The 23097-nt window shown below is 36.1% G+C and overlaps 1 protein-coding gene across 1 annotated transcript in view; it reads right to left on the bottom strand.

The window, feature by feature from the left end:
- Nucleotides 1–2275: 2275 nt before the first annotated feature.
- Nucleotides 2276–23097, bottom strand: part of Sycp2 (synaptonemal complex protein 2) — a 57454-nt gene continuing 36632 nt past the window's right edge. Inside the window, exons 29-43 of the mRNA XM_051185168.1 lie at nt 20506–20668; nt 17654–17691; nt 17088–17264; nt 15281–15479; nt 13725–13930; nt 8112–8297; nt 7289–7379; nt 6702–6857; nt 5951–6060; nt 4532–4626; nt 4331–4430; nt 3896–3954; nt 3705–3786; nt 3548–3604; nt 2276–2493 (exon numbers count right to left, since the gene is read on the bottom strand). Of these exons, the coding sequence (XP_051041125.1) occupies nt 2419–2493; nt 3548–3604; nt 3705–3786; nt 3896–3954; nt 4331–4430; nt 4532–4626; nt 5951–6060; nt 6702–6857; nt 7289–7379; nt 8112–8297; nt 13725–13930; nt 15281–15479; nt 17088–17264; nt 17654–17691; nt 20506–20668 (1794 nt within the window). The 3' untranslated portion in view covers nt 2276–2418. The remainder of the gene's footprint in view (nt 2494–3547; nt 3605–3704; nt 3787–3895; nt 3955–4330; nt 4431–4531; nt 4627–5950; nt 6061–6701; nt 6858–7288; nt 7380–8111; nt 8298–13724; nt 13931–15280; nt 15480–17087; nt 17265–17653; nt 17692–20505; nt 20669–23097) is intronic.

Raw genomic sequence — 23097 nt, 5'->3', positions numbered from 1 at the left:
ATTAAAGATATGAGCTACATTTCTCTTTTAGACTGATTCACTCTTGTGTGGCCCTGGGTGGCCTTGAACTCAGAGATCTGTCTGTCCCAGTCTCCTGAGTGCTAGGATTAAAGGTATGTCCCACTACTACCTGGCCTTTATGGTTTGTAGCTAGCTCTGCATTCTGAAACCTTAGGCAAACTTTATTGAATCATATATCATCACAGCATAGAGTTCCTAGGTCTAGTAGAGACATATTATCCTGGATGTTACTGTGTTTTTATGCTGCTGTCTAGGTATCTGGGTTTGGGATGATTGTAATTCATCTGGTCTTGTCCTTTGTTGATTGGGTGTTTTGTTCTCTGGTTCTTAAGGAGGATATGGTGGCCCTGTGTTACCTGGTAAGGGATTGTTCTGGGATCCTGCCAGGTGTGGCCACTGGAAGTTCTGTGTAGAATGTATTTCTAGGCACTGGGAGCTGATCCTTAGGAATTGGAATGAAGATAGATAGGGAGTGCTGAGGAGGTCACAGGAGTAAGAAAAGCAGGGTCTTCTACCAGGATCTGCTTAGTCCTCTGGGAATGGCAGAGAACAAGGAAAGGACATACATAACAGGTGGTCTGCTATAGTGCTGAGGATGAGACTTAGTAATTGGATTTGGAGGAGAAAAGGGAAAGATCTGCAAAGATCTGTAGTTACCTCTCTCTGCTTCTTTGGCTAGTGTGGCCTGGGAGCTCCCAAGGAGCTGGAGTTTGGGGGTAGGGACAAAGGGATGAGTCAGGCGAGAAGATCTGCATGATTTCCTGAAGATGGGGGTGGAAAGGAATGGGGAGGCCACAGCAGATGGTCTACTACACTGGAGGATGAGACTAGGGGATTGGATTTGGAGGATAGGTAGAAGAGGTAAGGATATGCAATTAGCCTACCTATTTCTCTGGCCAATTCTGATTATTTCTAATGAAATACATTCTATTTCCAAATTTTTTTTTCTCCCACAAATCCTAAAATATATTATCACATGGACCTTGAATAGCAAGTTTCTAACTCCTGGCCTAAATTTAAAAATAAATGAATATATCATAAATCCTGAAAATCAATAATGATAGGAAAACTCATAGCTAAATTATCAAGTCTATTTTGAGTTTCTATACTCAAACTTATAATCAAAATAACTTGCCTGACAGTGCATTGCACTAAATTCCTTTTTAATATAAACTTTTGGTGTCACAGTATATATTAAAGTTCAACACAGCATAATCATTGATCTATTTCATGAAAAAAAAAAGTTGATTTCCTTGTAGGATTTTAGAATTATCTTAAGGATAACTTTTACTTAATATGCTTGTAAATACACAACAATTTGAAAAACACTAAAACTAACCATTACAAATATAACATCTTAAGGCTAGATGTTGGGGTACATGTCTTTAATCTTAGCAGGCAGATCTGAATTTGACGTTAGCCTGGTCTACACAGACTCTGTTCTCAAAAATAAAACAAGAGCTACAAAATTAATCTTAGTAAGTCTTTGCTGCAAACAAAACTATTTAATGGGCTAATAAAATATGAATATTTCTTGCTCTTGAAATAGAAATTCCATCACTTTCTTCATAAATCTTAAAAATCTTAGCTAATGTCAACTGAATACACTGAGAAAGTATTTTGTACTCGAGTAAGAAGCCACATTATCATTATAACATTGAGCACTGGCATTGTTCAAATACTCTACACCACCTTAAAATAGACAAAGGTGAACAAAGCTACTTAGCTACTCTTAATATTATCCTTCAAGTGTCTGACTGAAGGTAGCTTGTAATTCATGGTTCGTAGAATAGTGATCATAAAGTAATTATAGTTACTCAAGTGAAGCAAGCATTTATTTCAAAAATAAATCTAACAGAATATTATTATGAATATCAGGAACTTAGCAATGGCAAACAGCCTGCTTTGGAGTTAAAATATTTATGAAGTAGCTACAATTTCAGTCTTTAGTATATTTTTAGTACACTGGAACAATAAATATCTCAAATTAGGAAAGTACCAACAAGCACACATTTTAAAGCTGAGCCTTTCAAAGGATGGCTAATATTTTACTATTTGTATATTCCAAACTATTATGCAATTTTCAGTATATCTATTCAAAAACTGTATTTAAAAATACATTTTACGTAGTGCTTTAATAAGGACAATAGTTTCGTAGGTAAAATTAATGTAAATATGATCCAAAATAAGCCAGCCCTTTTACTGTTTATTCATAGTGCACACATGTTGCATTGGAGTCATATTTTTTCATCTCTAAAAAACCACCTTAGTCTGGAGTTCCCTGCACATAAACATATAGCTGCTTGGGTGATGCATATTTGCAAAGCTACTTTGCTAATTTTTTTAGTTAAACACAAAATTAATAATCAGATAAAATGTATTGACATCAGACAGATTTCACACATCATTTCCTTCATGAACCTTGAATAATGACGATAGCCCTCTGCGTATGTTGAGAAGTTCCTCTTCATGCTGTGACCAAGGGGGGAAAAAAACTATTTACATAATGATAAAATTAGGGTTCATTCCACCCAGTCCCTTAGGATCTAAATGGAGGTACCTAGATAATTCTCATTTGCAATATTCATGATAATAGAGAAAAAACTTGAAATCTTTTAAAGCTTTACATTAAAAAATAAATAAATAAAAGTAAAGTAAAAAGAAAAAAAAAATCTAGATGGACAGTGGTGGCATTCTACTTTAATCCCAGCACTTGGGAGGCACAGACAGGCTGATTTCCATAAAGTCAACAGAGCAAGTTCCAGGGCAGCTGGGATATTGCTCAGAGAAACCCTGAATTAAAAAATAGACCAAAACAAAACCCAAGCAAAATCTAGAAAAATTTCTTTTTAATGAGGACCAAGTTGGCAGTGTGTTTGCTTAAGCTGTAGGAGGCTGGCTACAGCTTCACAATCTCTGCACCATTTGGTGCTACATGCCATCAAGATCTCAGTATTTTAATACTTTATATAGATAAAGGTCACTACCATATGTACACTTTTTGAGAAAACCCTTAAAAATGTCCATGGAAAGCAGTGACATGAGTCTCTTCTGGGGTGCCCTTCATCCTAGTATGTGGCTGCTAGTCTAGTTGACTTTTAGAAAGTCAATGAAGTGTCACTGCTTATGCAAGTAACAGTTCTCCCACTCAGGAGTCTGGGTTGCTTGGTTTTGATTAAAGTTTAAACAGTACAAATAAGTAATTTCTTCACCTACGTTTTCCATTTGCAAATCATTATCTTTTGCCTCATCCATACCCTCACCTACTCTCACAAGATACCCATAATTTAATTTCAAGGACTAAAAGTCACCAGGTTGAACCTAGCGTCTTCCAAAGCCCCACAAAAAGACAAAAAGTTAACAAGTGTGGGGGTCCATGACTATAATCTCAGCATTCTGGAGGCTGAGGTGGGAGGATCCCAAGTTTAATGTCAGCCTCAACTCAAAATCAAGAACCTGTTTTATAAAACAGACAGAAAAAGGCACGGAAGCATGGGAATTACGTAGAAGAAAACAGTTCACTTACCATTTCCTTAAGTAGCTTGTCTTGCAGCATTTTCATGTTTGCTTTCATCAGACGCATCTGTAAACAACATAGTTCCTCATGAAATTTATTGAATTTTCACAACAAAAACACAAGTTAGACTAACATCAAGGTTACAGGTAAGTATATAAATTTATACCTCAGATGTAAAAATAGCCTCTTGATACACAGAGTTACAGACAACGAAATTTTTATCCAGTGATGTTTTCAAAACATGAAGCCTAATAAAATAAAATGGGAATTCACTTTTTACATACCAGTCCACATTCTAGCATATGCTGTTTCATCTACAAGCTTACAGATTCTATCCATTAAGAAAAGCATACTAACCTCTCTTGTTCACTTCGGTGATATGCCCTCATCTTCTGAACTAATTTTTCCCCGACGTCCTAAGTTTTAGGGTATAATAAAACTCTTGTACTTTAACATGATTAAAATCTGGAAGTAGAATCAATGTATCGCCACTACTCTAATTAAAAACTGGATATAGGATAAGAATACTATATATAGCATACACTCTTTCAGATTACAGGTATTAGAAGTAAAATCTCTTAGATATCTCTCATAGTATGAAAAGTCATCATTATACAACTTGTTTGTAATTCCCAAGTCCAAATGCAGCCGATATAAGATAGAGCTATGTTTTACAGAACAAAAACTTGCAACAGTCTCTCAAGATAGAAAAAAAAAAACAATTTTGAAAGAGCTATAATAGACTTTAAATGTTTTGAGAAAAAAAAATTAAAATTTTTTAGAAACACAAACCACAAGCTCCTTTTCCAAGTCTCGGAAAGTCTGAGAGTCTTTTTCAACTTTATCCAGCTCATCTAGGAGAGTGACTTGGAATTTGTCAAGATTTTCATCCCTATTAAAAAGGGACAAAATGAGAGTTTTAGAACCACAGGGCCTACAGCTTACATAAACACATAGTATGTATGGCCCACCAGACAGATTTGTGGTACAGACCTCTGTCCCCGAGCTTGATGGGTCATTGTCGTTAGATGTTGTTGAGTCAATTTTAATGTCTTTGTAGTAAAGTCATCCATGATTTTATGTTGCGTCTGAAAAATACTTTTAAACTTAAAACATCTTTATAAAAATAACAAGCTAACCAAAACTGTATTATGAAAAAGTCTTTCCATAACACATAAACAACTAAAGAAAAACTTAGAAAATTAAAAATGCAATTATTTAAAGTCAATTTTTTAATAAGATCAGTCAGAGCAGTGACTAGTTGTGTTGGTCACGATTTGGATAGAATTCAATTTTCTATTGCTTTTAGGAATATTACATATTTATAAAAATGCTACTAATTATAGATTTTTTTCAAGAGCATAGCTTAATAGAATTTACCATTTTTCACAACCATATTTTCACCTACCAGAGATACAGAACAGTCTGTAAAATTAGAGATTATCTTGACCTTAGAGGAAAATGAAGATTTTAAGAAACTTCAGATCTTATCTTTGGACAAAAGCAAAAGGCAATCAAGCGATGAGGTTGATAACATACTAACTGTACTTACCATTGTTCAAATAAAGACATAAGAGAATGTGACTTTCTACATATTACCAATTGGTAAACAGTATTTTTAAGATGTACTTTGTACACACCATTTCACTGAATCCTAAGAAATTAAGGACACATTACAGATCTGGTCAAAGAAAGCTGGGAATATAAGATACTGTATTATGTGCTACTCTCCACCAATAGCAGCTTCTGTGAGATTAAAATGTCTAAAGAAGGGGACAAGGAGATAACTATCTTTTGAATGCTTACCATAAAAGGATGAAGACACTAGTTTGGATGCCCAACACCCAAAAGCCAGGTGCAGGGACATGAACCTGTAAAGCCAAAGCCAACTCTGGGGAGGCAGAAACAGGGTATCTGGTGCTTGCTAGCCAGCCAGTACAATATAGCTGCACAGACTAACTGTATCTTCATTGAGAGATCTTTTCTCAACAAAAGAAGGTGGAGAACAACTGAAAACACCTAACAGACTTCTGGCCTCCACAAGCACATATGTATGTATACACACTTCTCACACACAAAACAAAGTAAAATCTCTAAACATGAGGCATGAAAAGAAAATTGGTAAAACAGGAAAAATCACAAACTACCCAAAATGTAAAAATGCAAAGAAAAAGTGAACAGAAGAATTAGGAATATGTGTGTGTGTGTGTGTGTGTGTGTGTATGAGATTTTTTAGAAGTGATGAGATGTGTCTTTTACATTTGACAATCATTCCAATTTATCACATATGCAAAGTCAGATTCATAAATGGGTGTTTGGGTTGGCCAAGGATCAGATAAGCCATCCATCATCTACCAGAAACTTGTAGTGTATTACACCATAGTATTGTGTGTAACATATAAGGTAACTCACGTTAGTTTTCCTTTTATACTCTGAGCTGATGTTATCAAAAAACATTCCAACACCTGGTAACTCCTGTCGCCAGTCCTCAGGAATAGAAAAATCTGGTGTTGATAATGAAGCTGTAATTTCAGATATTAAAAATGAAAACAACGAGCTAATATTAAAATAGGCATTACTACAAAATTTATCCTTGTCCTCAGACTGAGAACAAAAAACTTCTGTGTTTAAATCCAAAACAGAGGGTTTTTTTTTTTAATTAAAAATGAAATTCTGAGGAACGCATGGGAGGGAGGAAGAGAGGGACAGAAGGAGAAAAGGAGGGAGGGGGAACTGGGATCAATATGTAAAATAAGAAAAATAATAAACATTTATATATAATACAAAAAATGAAGTTCTTACTTGTCAGAGAACCCTTTGATAGGGCTATTGAGGCACAAACTACTAAAGTACAGTATTTGTTACTTTTAAATCTGATCCATTAATAAGGCAGAAACACCTAATAAAGAGTATTTTGTGACTAACACTTCAGGGAACTCAGATTTCAGTAAAATATAAATTTAAGACATGATAGAATGATGGGGGAATTCTCTTGAGTATTTACAACCCATGCTACAACTTTTATATAAAGTCAAATTAGTGATAAAAGTGCCTTAGATTCGCCCAAAGTTGTTTTTACAAAGAGAGTTGTGTTTTGTTGAAGTCAAACTATAGAAAGCTGCCCCGGAGTAACTTAAACTTGACAGGGTTTTGATCTGCTTACTTTTGTAGGTGTGATGGTCTGAATATTCCCTTTGACACAGTCTTTTGGAAAGCAATTGTTCTCTTTCTTCTGACTCTTCTACTTCTGCTTCATAGGAATTACTTAGATAATCTTCTTCCAGGTACATCTGCCGTTTGTGGCTACGTAGACTGGGCCCTTAAGAAACAGTTAAGAATAATAGTGCTAAAAATCTGATCCAATACATCTAATTACTTTATTATTTTAATTAAAAAGCTTTTAAACAACTATGTTAAAGTACATACACTTTTTATTTCTGACAACAAATAATGATATTACTTGAAATGTAGAATTCATTTAGGTGTAAACTCAAAGTATTAGTAATGACTTTAAAAGACAAGGCTAGAAAGATAGCTTAATAGTTGTGAACACTTGCTGCTCTTGCAAGGATCCAGGCTCAGTCCCTGGCACTACACAGTTGCTCATAACTGCCTTTATCTCCAGTTCCAGTGTACTTGACAGCTTCTGGTCTCCATAGACATTGCATGCACATGGAGCATATACATACATACAAGCAACACAATTTTTTAAAAAGTAAATAGTTAAAAAGCAAGACTAAATTTACACACCTGATCCATGAGTATTGTCACTGGGCATGTCATGCCATGTTTTCTCTGTTATTTCACTAGACAATGACAATGGAGATGCTGCATGACTTTCCTAAAATATTAGAAATTAGAAGAAAAACAGTATTAACACTTATATTCATCTTTGACTATTCTTTATCAGTCTCCCAAGCCAACAGATTTTAAATGCTGCCAAATTCTTTTTCACAAATTCCTTTCTTTTCATCTTTAAAGGCTGATACAAATCTTGATATTAAATTACATCAATTTTACCCTAATCGTTTTGACCTGACATTTTTTGGACATTTCTGACTTTCAATTTCTCCTTGTTATTAGTGTCTTTATTTGAGCTAGGAAATAGGGAGATAAAGAATTTTTTTTTCTTGTAAAGTGACATTTTTCACCTTTAAATTTGTGTTTCACTATTTGAACACAACTTTTTAAAACCAGTAATTTTACTTAGATTACTATTATTTCTTTAATAGTCTCACCCTAAGATACAACACTTTATTTCCATCTACTACAGTATATAGGCTGTTAAATATTTTTACGTATTGACCAATGGAGTTTTCTGTATACAAGAAGTTTAGCCAATTAAATTTATATGTAATCACGAAGCCAAAAAGTCTTATAAATATGTAAACTCAGGGATTAGCCTCTACATCTTCATTATTTTAAGCCCTTCCTTTAAAAAAAAATCTCAATTTTTCATATAACTAAATCATTCTACCTGTTAAATATCAAATTCTCAAGTCACACAAAGACAGAAAAATACTTGGTAGTATGATTCCTACTGAAGGCTAGCAAATTTTAATTAACATATTACCTCTCTCTTGCTTTGCATATGGTTTTCATGACTATCTGGAGATTCAGTTTCCATAAAACGTTTCTCTGAGCTATTACTGCTTACATCTGAATAGCTGTTATAATGTAAGGTTCTCTGATTATCTATCACTGAATTTGTATTTTTTCTATTCATGATAGAATTATTCTTGGTCGGAGTGTTTCTGGGCTGTGAATGAATAAGACATAAAGAAACCCAAAGGAAGTTAGACAACTACTTAAAAAACAGAAGAAGTTGAATGAAATAGTAGGAAATAAACAATTTAAAATTTTAGGGAATTAACTCAATGGTAAAATTTAGCATCCACTTAAATAGAATATTAATTAGCTCAATGACAAGTATCTAGCAAAGCCCATGAGCAAAGAGGCCTGCTAGTATGCCTTCTAAACCTCAGAAGTCAAATCACTTTAACAAGAAAAAGAACATGAAAGCACAATAATTTATCATCAAATCAAGTATTATAATACTCTACATAACTGCCTATAGAGAAAATCTATGACATTCTGGGAAATCACAGAATTCAGCAAGATACAAAAACCATTTTTTTATAAAAGAGCAAAAAAAAAAAAAAAAAAAACTGAACTATTACTTATTGGCCTTTTTTGTTAAAATAAAAAAGCTAGACCTTTAAAACTCCAGAAATATAAAATGTGGGGGGGGGGGTTGTATGTGAAACACCTAAGCAAGTATAAAATTAAGCAGTATAGTACTAGGACAAAGACAGTGACTAACAGCCAGACTCATATGATCAATAAGACTGCCTGAATCATTTAATGTAAACATTGTAAGTAGAAACTTTCATTGTTCATATGAAATTCTAGACACTAAAACCTAAAAGTTTAAATAAAAAATAACATTTTCACATTAAAGGAAAATATTTTAAGGATAATACTTAAGAAAGAATTAAGTCTTACTATAAAATAGCCTAGGTTGCCCATAATATTTCAATTTTCCCACCTTCACCCACTGAGTGTTTGAACTACAGATATGTATTAAACATGAAATTATAGGATTGTGTCAAACATTCCTGCTTGAGTCTTAAAACACTCTGAAGGACTAGAAATTTTATTTCACTGTTGGTCAGACTAGAGTTCTGGATTCCATAAAGTGAAAGATACAATGGCATGTAAGCAATACAAATGTAACATCCAAGCCTACAATAAGAACTCCTAGGCCCTCCCCGAAATGATGTGACAGACTTTGATGATCCCCCATAGAAAGCCATACCCTCCCTGTGGAGTGGATGGGTCAGTGGGAGGCATGGGAGGGTGGGAAAGAGAGATCTGGGACTGATATGAAAATAAGATTGTTTCTAAATTAAAGAAAAAAAATAAAATCTAAGAAAATAAAAAAAAAAATAAGAAATAACTCCTGTAAAGGCTGAATGCAGTGATACACACGTTTAATTCCAGCACTTGGGAGGCAGAGGCAGGTGGATCTCTGAGTTTGAGGCCAGCCTGGTCTACAGAGTGAGTGTTAGAGCTACACACAGCAGGGGCCCTCTCAAACCCTGACCCCACCTGCCAAAACTCTCACTGTAAACTTTAAGATAAATCAGCACTTCCATTTACAAATTAGAAAACATAAATGGAGCTAGAGATGTAGCTTGGTGAAGAATGCTTATCTAGTATGTACAAAATACTAGCCTCAACCCCTACTAACACAAAAACAATTAACAGAATGGCAGAACTGAAAGTACTCGTTAATGCAGTGAGCCATGAAACTCCAAAGACAGAATGAATTTCACATGAACCAGGCTGGTAGAAGAAGCATCATATACAACTCAGCAGAAACATCAGGTAAGACTCAACCGAATAGATGGAAAAGGGACGCAGTCACTGTCTCAGTTCCCAGGAAGTGAGTGTGCTGCAAACTAAAATTCCACTGCATAGAAAAAAAATCACAGAAGGTACTGAAGGTAGTTAGAATTACTTAGATGTAGACACACACGTGCAAAATGACAAATGAAGTGTTTAAAGAATTCAAAAGACAAATGATAGTCTAACAGGGTACTAGTTGGCATGTTTATGAATTGTAGAAAAATGTGACATATGAAGAGGCATGGAGGGCTGAGGTAGGCCAGGGTTTAAACCTCCTACATCTGTCTTACAAAACAGCAATAAGTCATGGTGATAGATATGGATTTATCTGCAGTCTTCAACTACCAGCATCCAATTATGCCAGCACCATTTGTTATTGAAGATGCTTTCTTTGTTCCATTGTATAATTTTAGCTTCTTTGTCAAAAAAGCAGGTGTTCATAAGTGTGTGGGTTAATATTAGGGTTTTCAATTCAATTCCATTGGTCTACCTGTCTATTTTTTGCATCAATACCAAGCTGTTTTCAGGACTATAGCTCTATAGTAGAACTTCAAGTTGGGGATGGTGATGCCCCCGAAAGTTCCCTTATTGTACAGGGTTGTTTTGACTATCCTGGGTGTTTTGTTTTTCCATATAAAGTCAAGTATTATTCTTTCAAGATTTGTGAAGAATTGTGCCAGTATTATGATGGGGATTGCACTGAATCTGTAGATTGCTTTTGGCAAGGTTGCCATCTTTACTATGTTGATCCTACCTATCCAAGTGAATGGGACTCTTTCCATTTTCTGGTATCTTCTTTAATTTCTTTCTTTTAAGACTCAAAGTTCTTGTTATACAGGTCTTTCACTTGTTTGGTTAGTGTTACCCCAAGATATTTTATGTTGTTTGTGGCTATTGTAAAGGGTGATGTTTCTCTGATTTCTTTCTCAGTCCCTTTATCGTCTGTATATAGCAGGGCTACTGATTTTTTGAAGTTAATCTTGTATCCTACCTCTTTGCTGAAGATGTTTATTAGCTGTAGCAGTTCCCTTGTAGAATTCTTTGGGTCATTTATGTAAACTATCATATCATCTGCAAATAGTGAAAGTTTGACTTCTTCCTTTTTAATCTGTATCCCCTTTATCGATCTCCTTTTGTTGTCTTATTGCTCTAGCTAGTACTTAAAGTACAATGATGAAGAGAATGGGCAGCCTTGTCTTGTTCCTGATTTTAGAGGAATCACATTGAGTTTCTCTCCATTCAGTTTGATGTTGGCTGTTGGTTTGCTGTATATTGCTTTTATTATGTTTAGGCATGTTCCTGTTGTCCCTGATCTCTCCAAGACCTTTATCATGAAGGGGTGTTGGATTTTGTCAAAAGCTTTTTCAGCATCTAGTGAGATGGTCAAAACTTAAATCCAAATGGATCAAAGACTTCAACATAAATCTAGCCACAATGAACCTCTTAGAAGACAAAGTGGGAGCTACCCTTGAACGAATTGGTATAGCAGACAGCCTCCTGAAACTGATAAGATTCTGTAAGGCAAAGGACACAGTCAACAACACAAAACAGCAGCCCACAGAATGGGAAAAGATCTTTACTAACCCCCACATCTGACAGAGGGCTGATTTCCAAAATATACAAAGAACTCAAGAAGGTAGTCACCAAAACACAAAATAATCCAATTAAAAAGTGGGGCACAGAACTAAATAGAAAATTTTCAATAGAGGAATCTAAAATGGCCGAAAGACATTTACAGTGCTCAACACCCTTAGCCATCAGGGAAATGCAAGCAAAGAAACTCTGAGATACCATCTTACTCCTGTCAAAAACACCACAGCAATATATGCTGGAGAGGATGTGGAGAAAGGAGTACACTCCTCCACTGCTAGTGGGAGTGCAAACATGCACAGCCACTGTGGAAATCAGTATGGCAGTTCCTCAAGAAAATAGGAATCAAGATCCAACACTCTTAGGCATATACCCAAGTGATCCACATCCATGCAACAAGGACATGTGTTCAACTATGTTCATAGCAGCATTATTTGTAATAGCCAGAACCTGGAAGCAACCTAGATGCCCCTCAACTGAAGAATGGATGGAGAAAATGTGGCACATCTACACAATGGGGTACTAGTCAGTGGAGAAAAACAATGTTGTCATGAAATTTGCAGCCAAAAGGATGGAACTAGAAGAAACCATCCTGAGTGAGGTAACCCATCACAAAAAGACAAACATGGTATGTACTCACTCATATATGGATATTAGACATAGAGCAAATTATTGCCAGCCTATAATCCACACCTCTAGAGAAGCTAGGGAACAAGGAGGACCCTAATGGAGACATACATGGTTATCCAGTGAAGGGAAAAGGAATTAAGATATCCTGAGGAAATTGGAAGCATGGGGCAGGGGAGGCGAGGGGAGAGAGAGTTAGAATAAAAAGAAGGGAGAAGAGGAGGAAGAGGAAGATATGAAAGAGCAGGAAGATTGAGTCAAGGGAAGAATAGAGAAGAGCAAGGAAAGAGATACCTTAATAGAGGGAGCCATTATAGGTCTAAGGAGAAATCTGGCACTAGGGAAATGTCCAGAGATATACTAGGATTACCCCAACTAAGAATCTAAGAAATAGTGGAGTGGCTACCTTAAATGCCCTTCCCAGATAATGAATGAGATTGACTTCCCTGATAATGAGACTGATGACTACTTTATATGCCATCCTAGAGTCTTTATCCTGTAGCTGATAGAAACAGAAGCAGAGATCCACAGTTAAGCACTGAGCAGAATCCCTGGAATCCAGTTGTAGAGAGGGAGGGGTGATGAGTAAAAGGGTCAAGACCAGGCTGGGGAAACCCACAGAAACAACTGACCTGAACAAGGGGGAGCTCATAGATCCCAGACTGATAGCTGGGAAACCAGTATAGGAACAAACCAGGTCCCCTGAACGTGGGTGTTAGTTAGGAGGACTGAGCCGTTTATGGGGCCCCTGGTAATGGAAAAGTATTTATACCTAGTGAATGAATGGACATTGGGAGCCCACTCCCCATAGAGGGATACTCTCTCAGCCTACACACACTGGGGAAGGCCTACGCCCTGACAGGCTTCACCCTTTCTATGGAGCAGGAGAGGGGTGGGATGGGGATCAGTGGAGGCATGGAAGAATGGGATGGAGAGGGAACTGGGATTGACATGTAAAGTAAGACTGTTTCTGATTAAAGTTTTAGAAAGGGGGAAAAAGAAAGCAATAATCCTGTATGCAAAAAACAAAACAAAAAACCAAAAAACCCTACTCCGAACTGTTTGACATACTGACAGTTTAACCTAAGATTTTGTTTGTAATGTACCCCCTGCCCTGTAAAGACTACTGGTTTTGAAAAAAAAAAAAACACTCAGTTAAAAGTGGTAGGTCAGAAGGCTCAATGTACCAGGAGTTTTGGAACTTTGACACAGGTGTGTTAAGTAACTACTGTATGTTTTTTAAGTGCTGGTATTGTATCTAGGTCTCTTGCATTCTAGACAAGTGTCTAAGTGATACCTCAAGCCCTAAATGGTCATGATACCATTTTAAGCAATGACTAGTACCTATGAGTTCTAAATCCATATATAACTAAACACTTGAGCAATATAGTCTTTAGTTACACTCTTTCCAGTTTTGCCAACTTATGATTTCAATAGCTAAAGCTTATTAAAGCTTACAGACACTGAATAAAAAACTGCAATATATATCTGATGGACATTATAGGCAAGTGGCTTGCCATTTTGAGATGCGAGTAATAAAAGAAAATTATATTCTTACCAAAGAAGGCAGTCCTGGAACAGGTGAATAACTCTTTCTCACATACAGTGTACTGGTCTCACTGATTCTGGGCGATTTTTCCTGACCTCCAACTTTATTGTTACCACTTAAGGATTCAGGTGATGCAGTTTTTGGATAAGGTAAAAGAGATTTTGTGACATAGTCATAGTCTTGAGTGAAATCCTTTTCTGTTATTTTCTCCATACCTAGACTCCCACAAACACAAACATACAAAAAATAATATTATTGTTCATGCTTGGTCTAGGAAAGGGCATGATAGTTTTAATAATTTATCAAATCCTCAAGGGTTAGGTATATTTTAAAAAGATACACTTTCAGGAATTTAAGGACAACTATGTCTGAAATACTAGGACCCTGAAAAATGCCTAGTTGAAAATTTAGGAACTTTCAAAAACAATTCAAACAAAAGTATCTACAGTATGAGATGAAATGATAATGATCAACTTAACTATTACCTAAAATATTATAACATAGTAACTATGGTTAAATTTTTACAAAAAAAAAATCAGTTGGTCTAAGTTGCTCAGTAAAAAACCAGGACAGTAAGGCTGCGGAGACAACTCACTCAGAACGTGCTTGCTGCATAACCACAGGTTCAAGTAAATCTCCTGAGACCACATTAAAAAAAAAAAAAAAAAAAAACAGGCAAGGTGAAACATGCCTGTAATTCTAGAGCTTGGGAGTTGGATCTCTGGAACTCAGTCAGCCAGCTAGCTAGTTTATTCTATTTGGTGAGTCCTAGCACCAACGAGACCACTTACTTAAAAAAAGTTTCAGGGTAAATGGCTACTTAGAACAACATACCACATGAACAAGTACATGCATGCATGTGCCAAAACAAAAAATGACGACTTAAGTTTTAATGTAAATCAATTCAGTTTTAAGCTCAAATCATGGTGTGCATATTTATCTGAGCTTATCTAATATGACAATTATTCTGAGCATTGTGAAAATAAAAGGATTTTGCAGCACTTTACAGAAAACACATACATCAACATGTAAGTCTTGAATTTAACTGAAATAATTCCCATTTGGAACTGTTTTAAAACAGCCTTACAGGAACTTGGTTCTCATACATAAGTCAACACTCTAAAGATTATTTAAAACTAGTATTTTAAATAAAAGCAAAAGCTATTGTTTCTGAAAATAATCTAGTGTGAGGTCACAAAATCATCACAATATTCCTTGGAATTTTGTCAAAAAATGATATAAAGGATCCCATATATAGTTTATATGTTATTATATACTTGAGCTTAAAGAATATTAGAATTATGTTATGTTTTTGCAGTTATTTATAGCTTATGAGTTAAATATTTCCACATTGAATCATTTGATCTTTAATATCCTGACAACTTTAGATATTCTATTATCTTCTCCAGTTGGAAAAAAATTATTCTCATTAAATGATTTAAAATGAATTTTTAAACTAGTTATCTCAAGTAAATGCCCCAAAACTAATTTTCATAGAGTACAAAAAAAAAAAAAAAAAACTGTTAACTATCCCAGAAATTGCAAGGGAAATGAAGTATACTGACATCTCATCACTTCCACAGATGATGGGCTTCCAGACACAGACGCAGAAGACAGGGAAAGACAGTCTTCTTTCCCATCTCTTAGCTCAGCGGAAATTTTCTGGTCTTCTGATGGTTGTCTTTTTGGTGTTTCTGTAGTGAAGATTTTCTGTTGTTTCTTTGGAAGTGTCTTTGTTTGGACTCTGGGATGGACATTCTCCTCCTAAATGCATCGGTAACTTCAATTTATGCTCAGGTATATTTACACAATTAGGCATATACATTACACTACAATATTTATTGACTCATTACTATATGAGGCCATTACAAGAGCTTAGATATTAGCTCTAGTTCTAGTTCACTAGAAAAATATATTGGCTACACAGACTGTAACTGTCTACAAATAGAATGCTGTGCAGGTTCAAAGCAAATGACTGTTTGGAGAAAACAATCCCTGATTTCATGGTGCTTGAGACACTAGGAAGTCTTGTGTACCAAGATGGTGAAGGGGAGACACGCACGAATAAGACTGGATCAGACCAAAGGTACTTGAGAAACTCAGGTCTTTCTTCAGAGTAACAAGTAATAGAGAATTTGTTACAAATCTGGGTATATACCAGGGAAGAACTTGAAACGGCATTTTCATTCTTTCTTTGAGTATCAGAAAAGTTAGTTCTCAGGATTGTTTTCATTATTGTTTTGGTTTTTATTTTGAAGAATGGATAAGATGAATGGGTAAGAAAGACATATTTGATGGTGGGTATGGTAACATCAAACCAAGAAATAACAGAAAAATGGTGACTACTGTCTGGTCCTAAAGAAACTTCACTTCTCTAAATTCTGGGGGTTAGAAAAAGCCAGCATTTCTCAGAAAGCCAGATCCCCTCTGCCAAAGGAGCCAGTTTCTTTATCACTTGGGTCAGAGACACAAATGGCTACCTATTAGTATAGCAGAGCACAGGCAGGCCTCCAAGTTCCCTTCATATTACAAGTATCTGTTATACATTTCAGGGTCCATGCTGATGTCTTCTCACCCTATCCCATCCCCTCCCTCCCTCTCTTCCTCTCCTTTTTCTCTTAGTTCTCTCTTTTGTTCCTCATTTTCCCCCACACTCTCTCTGTCTCATCTCTGGCCTCTCGTGGTCAAGTCCATGTTCATCCTAATGTATTCTCTCCCTGTTCTGGACTCATTCCAGATTCCTCTGGCCATCCTCTCCCCTCATGTCTACAATAAAAACCTTCCACTAACCAAACTTAGGAGGAGCCACACCATCAGTTTACACATCTTGTTCTAACACCTCCAGTTTATACAATTATAATGTCTTTAAAGCATTCCATACAAGAGATAAAGGAGTACAAACAGGAAGAAATGGTGGTTTAATGGGTCGAGATCAATAAAAGCAAGCCTGTGGTGATGGTACATGCCTTTAATCTCAGAACTCAGGAGGCAGATGCAGGGGAATCTCTGTGAGTTCGAGGCCAGCCTGGTCTACAGAGTGAGTTCCAGGACAGCCAAGGCTGTTACACAGAAACCCTGTCTCCAAAACATAGTGTAGTAGTCAAAGTTCTGTCTTTAGCACCATACTCTGTGGGCTCAAATTCTGTCTCTACAACTTCCTAGCTACATGAATTTCTCTTTCTTGAGACTCAGATTCTCATTTGAGATTAGGATTATATTACTCAAAATAATTAGCCATTTACCTATCAGATTTCAAGATAAATCTGTAAAGTAAACTAGCAATGGGCATGCTGTAAGTACTGTATGCATACATAAGAACATTAAGTAGTTTAAGAAAGATAACTTTAGAGGTCATCAATTGTATTTATTTACCTTTGCTGGCAGTTTATCTTTAAATAAATATGAGACTTCTTTTTCACTCTCCGATTCCGATTCCGAAGTTGAGAGATCTTTGTAATTTTTTTTTGTTTTTGTTGCTCTTCGTGGAAGTCTAGTTCTCACATCTGCAACTATTTCATCATCATTTTTGGTAATGTTTTTATTGTGTACCTTTAGGAGAAAATTTCCAGAATATTATAATATCAGTAATAAAGGTATCAGAAATATAAGCTATTTTCTATTAAATGGCATACTGACACTTATATACCTAATATATGTAGGAATGAAATGATTCTTGATCAGAAAAACTTAAGTGGTTGTGTTTTATGTTACTATTCTTGTCATCTATCATTGTTTTATTCCTATCATGAAATCTCTAACAGGACAAATATTCTCCATATTTAAACACATACAATGAAAACACTGATTAAAAATACAATGCATGAGAAAACAATACAAAGGCAGGGCCAAGGATCAGCTATGGAAACTGGTAAGAAAATGAAGGCATGGTGGTGGTGGTATTATAACTGACTTTAAAGAGTATTTTATTTCTTGGTTACCATTATGGATCTTGGCTGCCTCTTTTCCATGGATAACCCTGAAAAATTCAGGAAAATAAGTTTAAAATTTTAACCAATAAAATATTCATAACATTTCTGCAGTTATAAATTTAAAATCATAAAATAAGAAGCCCCTCACCCTCAACACTTTTAAACATTTAATAACCCTCCCTCTACATGTGACTTCAAGCCACTATGTCACAGGGACCCTGAAGCTCAGCTTTTCTGCTAGAGATTGTGGTCTTCAGGGCTGCCAGGCTTCTTGTGAGCATTCTCTCTCCCTATACTTTGTATCAGACAGATTATACTACATTGTGATGGGAAATACATGTTTAGACTTATTCACAACTTAAATGTTGAAATTGGTGACTTCTTATTCAGGGTTTGTTACTGTGTGAATTGCCTATCTTTCACTTTATATATTATCAAACTTTTAAGGTATAGTATCATCCATCAATCTACCTTCAACTTTAAGAGCCTCTGAGCAATGCCAAATCTACTTGTTATATTTTACAATTCTCTAAGTCCCCGTTAATCACTTTGCTAAAATCTATTTTTATTTACTTGCTTTTAAAAAAATTCACTCCAGTTGTAGAGAGGAAGGAGTGATGAGCAAAGGAGTCAAGACTATGCTGGGGAAACCCACAGAAACAGCTGACCTGAACAAATAAAAGCTCATGGACCCCAGTCTGACAGCTGGGGAACCAGCATAGGACCAAACCAGGTTCCTTGAACATGGTTGTCAGTTAGAAGGCATGGGTAATCTATGGGGCCTCTGGCAGAGGAACCAGTATTTACCCTTAGTATACAAATGGATTTTGGGAGTCCAATCCCCATGGAGGGCTACTCTCTCAGCCTAGATAAACAGCCTAGGCTCTGCCCCCAAAATGATGTGGTAGCCTTTAATGATCCCCTATGGAAGTCCTCACCATCCCTGGGGAGTGGATGAGGGATGGGATGGGGGGGGGTCAGTGGGGAGGCATGGGAGGATGGGAGGAAGAGGGAACTGGGACTGATATGTGAAATAAGATTATTTATAATTTAAATAATAAATTTTTAAAAAATTCACTTCAGGTATGTGTTTCTAAACTGACACTGAGCTTCATAACATAGAACTTCCTGTGTGACAGTCTATGATTTGCTTTACTTTGTACAACATTACTTTCCTAGGACTTTAGCCACGTTACTGGTAATAGCTTTAGTCCCATTCGCTTCTTGCTTTTCAAGCACAATGTCTGCCTATCTTTATACATTTCTTTGAGAACTAAAACCAAGTGAAGCTAGTAAAGCAACACTTAATTAAAAGAAGAGTCCTATGACGCATATTAATTTATCATCTGACCATTTCAACAAATAATTGTCATAGAAGTTCAATTTTGTGTTTTTACTGATTGCAGTATTTATTTTAAACCCTATCACTACACTGAGATTCCTGATCTTAATGTTTAAAATATAAATCTTTCACAGTAGTCTTTAAGAAAGTATTTTCATTGTCCTTTTCTCCTTAGCTTCTTCTAAACACATTGCTTCAAAGTCCATAGTTGGACCAGATCTAGCCTTATCTTTCACTATTTTATGATAAATGTATCATATTATAACTACCCCAATTCTGCATTCCCTGATTATACTACACTGTTTCATCATGCATCTGGCTAGACTCTTTACCTTTGAAACATTCACCTACCATTTCTAAACACACACCAAAATTCACATCTATTTTAATTTCTAAGATAGCTTTCTCTCTCACATATCATAACTGGCCAATTACCTTGAAACAAACATAAATTTAATTGACAAGTCCAGAGTTATTTTGTCTTCCTTTAAAAGTGAGATAAAATTTGCTAACAAGCTTTGACATTGAGGCTCAGTCACAAAAACAATTATCTTTAGTAAGAATCTGTATGCAAAATTGTTAATATATTAAGAAATTTATTATCATAAAGAAAACCAAATAGTCATACTCTAGCAAATACTTAATGGATGACTCAAGTAAGGTGACCTCTACCAGAAGACACTATTACATTTTCTATATACTTATTTTTGCATGTAAATGAATTCCTACAAAGTTTATGTGTTGGCTAAGTCAGAGACACTGAGATACATAAACACACAGAGACAGCGTAAATAGCAACAAATAGATGTGCCAAGGTACAATCCTTGCCTCCGTTTAAGAATGTTGTTCACGAACATTTATTAGTTTATTTGTAACTTTCAGCTACATAACTGAGTAATGGTGATCCATAAATAAGCAACGATAACATGTCACAAACCAAGAATTATGGTAAGTCATGTTTTTTGTATACCTAGAGGTCTTACAAAACAAAGGCTTGAGAGGTATCTTTCTTGATAAAGTGCTCTTCACTCAAGCACCAAGACCTGAGTTGGATCTCCAACAGCAATGTAAAAGCCAGGTAAGGGAGTGTACAATTATAATCACAGCAGCACAGGCAAACCAAGCACAGGAAGGTCACTGGGTCTTGCTGGCCTGTTTGTCTGGCTGAATTGCCAAGCTTCAAGCTGAGAAACCTGGTCTCAAAAGAATAGGGTACAGAGCAGCTGAAGAGGACAGAGAGCACCAGCCTTTGGCATGTTCTTCTGTCCCTTCCCACCTTCGGTCTGTCTCACTCACTAAAAAAATATAACCATATCAGCAAAATAATGAAACAACTAGCATGCTCTTTTGTCCTGCTTATAAGATCCTGTTAATAATAACAGTAGCAGTGATTAAAAGAGGAACAAGCAAGAATATGTAACAAAATCCTAGGATTATTAAGTTATTATGCATAGTAATGGAGTTTTTATATAACTGAATATAATTATTTGCAATATTTCTCTAGAAGGTAACCTCTTACTTGATTTTCCACTTTTGTATTTTTTCATGTTTTTACTTCTACTATAATCCATTAGTCTTTTTGATTTTGGTTTTCTTAGCCAGCTAATATCAGTCTTGCTGTCATCATATCCACATTCTGTTTCAGTATCACTAAAGAGAATTTTCTCATGACTTGTTGACATCTAGGGAGAAAAGTCCACAAACACACTTTAGTACATGTTATAAACAGTAAGGCAAATGCCTAAATACTGCAAATACTAAGCTAAAAGCTGGTGGAGTTTTGTCAATTTTTTGGTTGTTTTTTTCTTTAGCACTGGTAAGGATTCAAACGCAGGACCTTGTACATGCCAGGCAAAAGTTCTATCACTGTGGTACATCCTTTGGTATAATCTTTTAAAGCATTACATGATTTGTCAATAAATGGAATATTATTTCTCATATTGTCCTTGATTAGTCAGAAGAATGATGTAGTGAACAAAGTCAATGCTGGATTAATCAAAGTCCTTATTTCCACAACATTCATTTATGAAAAGGAAATGTTAAGCACAGCCCAACACAGCAGCTTTGTTTCCTTCATCTTGAAGTCTTGCTCTAAAGTCATCCTCTAATGGGTATATACTTAGTGACATAAATAACTCTTTTTTCACTGCACACTCATACCAAACTGTATTAGAAACATTATCCTATGAAAACGTCTAAAACTCGCAGAAAGCCTCCACACAATTTGCCATAAGATTGTCTAGGCCATCCTTCTCAATCATGGCTTTCAAAGTGTGGTTTCTCTCCAGGGGCTGAACTTGAAGGCACAGATCAGACCACTTTTTGTAACTGTTCACTAACTTGGAATTCTCTCACTGCATCCCCAGTTAAGGGAGCAAAGGCCTTATATGTACACTATGTCCTTAATAACCTGTGTTCTGCATTAAGTGAATTATAAATATCAGTTTGTGGAGAGGTTAAAGACTGAATGATCTGGAAAATCATCAAGGCACTGCTGCTCTCTTAGTAATTTCATTTAGTTGATTTCTCTTTGTATCTTTCTGGCTGCTATGCAAATTACATGTCACCATTCTTTGAGCCAGCATGACTTCCATCTTCAAGTACCTCTTCTGTCACTTTTTAGTGCTTCCAAACCCACTCTTACCATGTACATTCACACGAGTTTGGTTAGATTGTCAAGGAGTGAATACAAACTTGAATTCTTTCACTGTATTTCTCAATGGGCTCAATTTTGAAAACATAAAGTTGTTGATACCATATATAGATTTAGAAGAAAAACATGGTGATATTTTATTTTGTTTGTGATCTAATGAAGCTTGCCTGAAGATCAGAGTGCAAAGCTGGCCACACTAGTAAGCCATAGAGGCCAGGCAATGGTGGCACACACCTTTTATCTCAAGGACTCAGGAGACAGAGGCAGATGGATCTTCTGTGAGTTCAAGGCCACCCTGGGCTACATGAGATTGAATCTGTTTAAAAGAGAAACAGAGCTCACACAAGGGTGATCCCAGTACTTGGGATCCTATGCCTTTAATCCCAGCACTAAGGAGGTAGAGATAGGAGTGACAGGGCTGCCTGGTGAGGGGGATATAAGGCGGAAGGAGACAAGACAGATGCAGTCTGAGTATGCAGTCTGAGGACAGGGTCAACCCCTGTGAGTCTGAGCACTGGTAGAGCTAAGAACACTCTAGTGGCTGGCTGCTTTGTTCTCTGACCTTCAGCATTAACCCAAGTAGCTGACTCTGAGTTGTTATTATTAAGACCAACTAGAATTCATGCTACAGAAAAAGAAGTCCTGCTTTACTTTCTTTAGTTTAGATTTCTACTATATAGGTTGTATAGGGGGAGCCGAGGGAGTTTGGAGACTAAGCCTTTATTAACACTCAGATTAGCTCAATCTTGACAGCTATGACCAGAGGTTTCCTGATGCCAAGAATCCAGACTCTTTAAACCTTTCAGTGTTACTTTAATGGCCAGCATCTTTTGTGTTCTGGATTTAGGATTTGAAAGATATTCTCAAACACCTACAGCTAAAGGTAAGTTCTGATATGTACCCCACTCATATTCATGATTTAAAGGTGGAAAATCCTTATAGCCTCAAATTCACAATCTCCTTTACTATTTCCTCCAGTCTACTGAGTATGTTGTTTCCACCCACCCCCCAACCCTACCATGGATTCTTTGAGCTTTTTTTTTTTTCTGGATGCAATAACTGTTACAATAATCACACTATTCTACTCTATTTCTCCAGTATCATCTCTGCTCATGTGTACACCCATCTATTCATCTCACCTCACAGCAAGCTCGAATACCAACAACAACAGTACTGCACAGGTAGACATTTTTCCTATATGTAATCCTTGTGGCTTAGTTTTTTATTTTGTGTCCCCTGAAATAATATACAATAAAGATCCTTAGCCCTTGACAATTTGACAGCACCCATATGTCTGTCTTAAAGTTATCATATAAGTATCTTCGGAATGAGCCATGGTCCTTGGATTGAAGGGCAAAGCTTTCTTTATTATTCTATGTACCTGTAATGCTGTACTTAACCACTCCAGACACAGTAACAAAATTTCACATCAGAATGTGAACTGTTTTGTCTGAACAA

The sequence above is a fragment of the Phodopus roborovskii genome, unplaced genomic scaffold, assembly GCF_943737965.1.
Source record: "Phodopus roborovskii unplaced genomic scaffold, PHOROB, whole genome shotgun sequence".
In the NCBI taxonomy this organism is placed as follows: Eukaryota; Metazoa; Chordata; class Mammalia; order Rodentia; family Cricetidae; genus Phodopus; species Phodopus roborovskii.
Note: the sequence above shows the minus strand (reverse complement) of the source record. Positions and strands in the feature narration are given on the sequence as shown.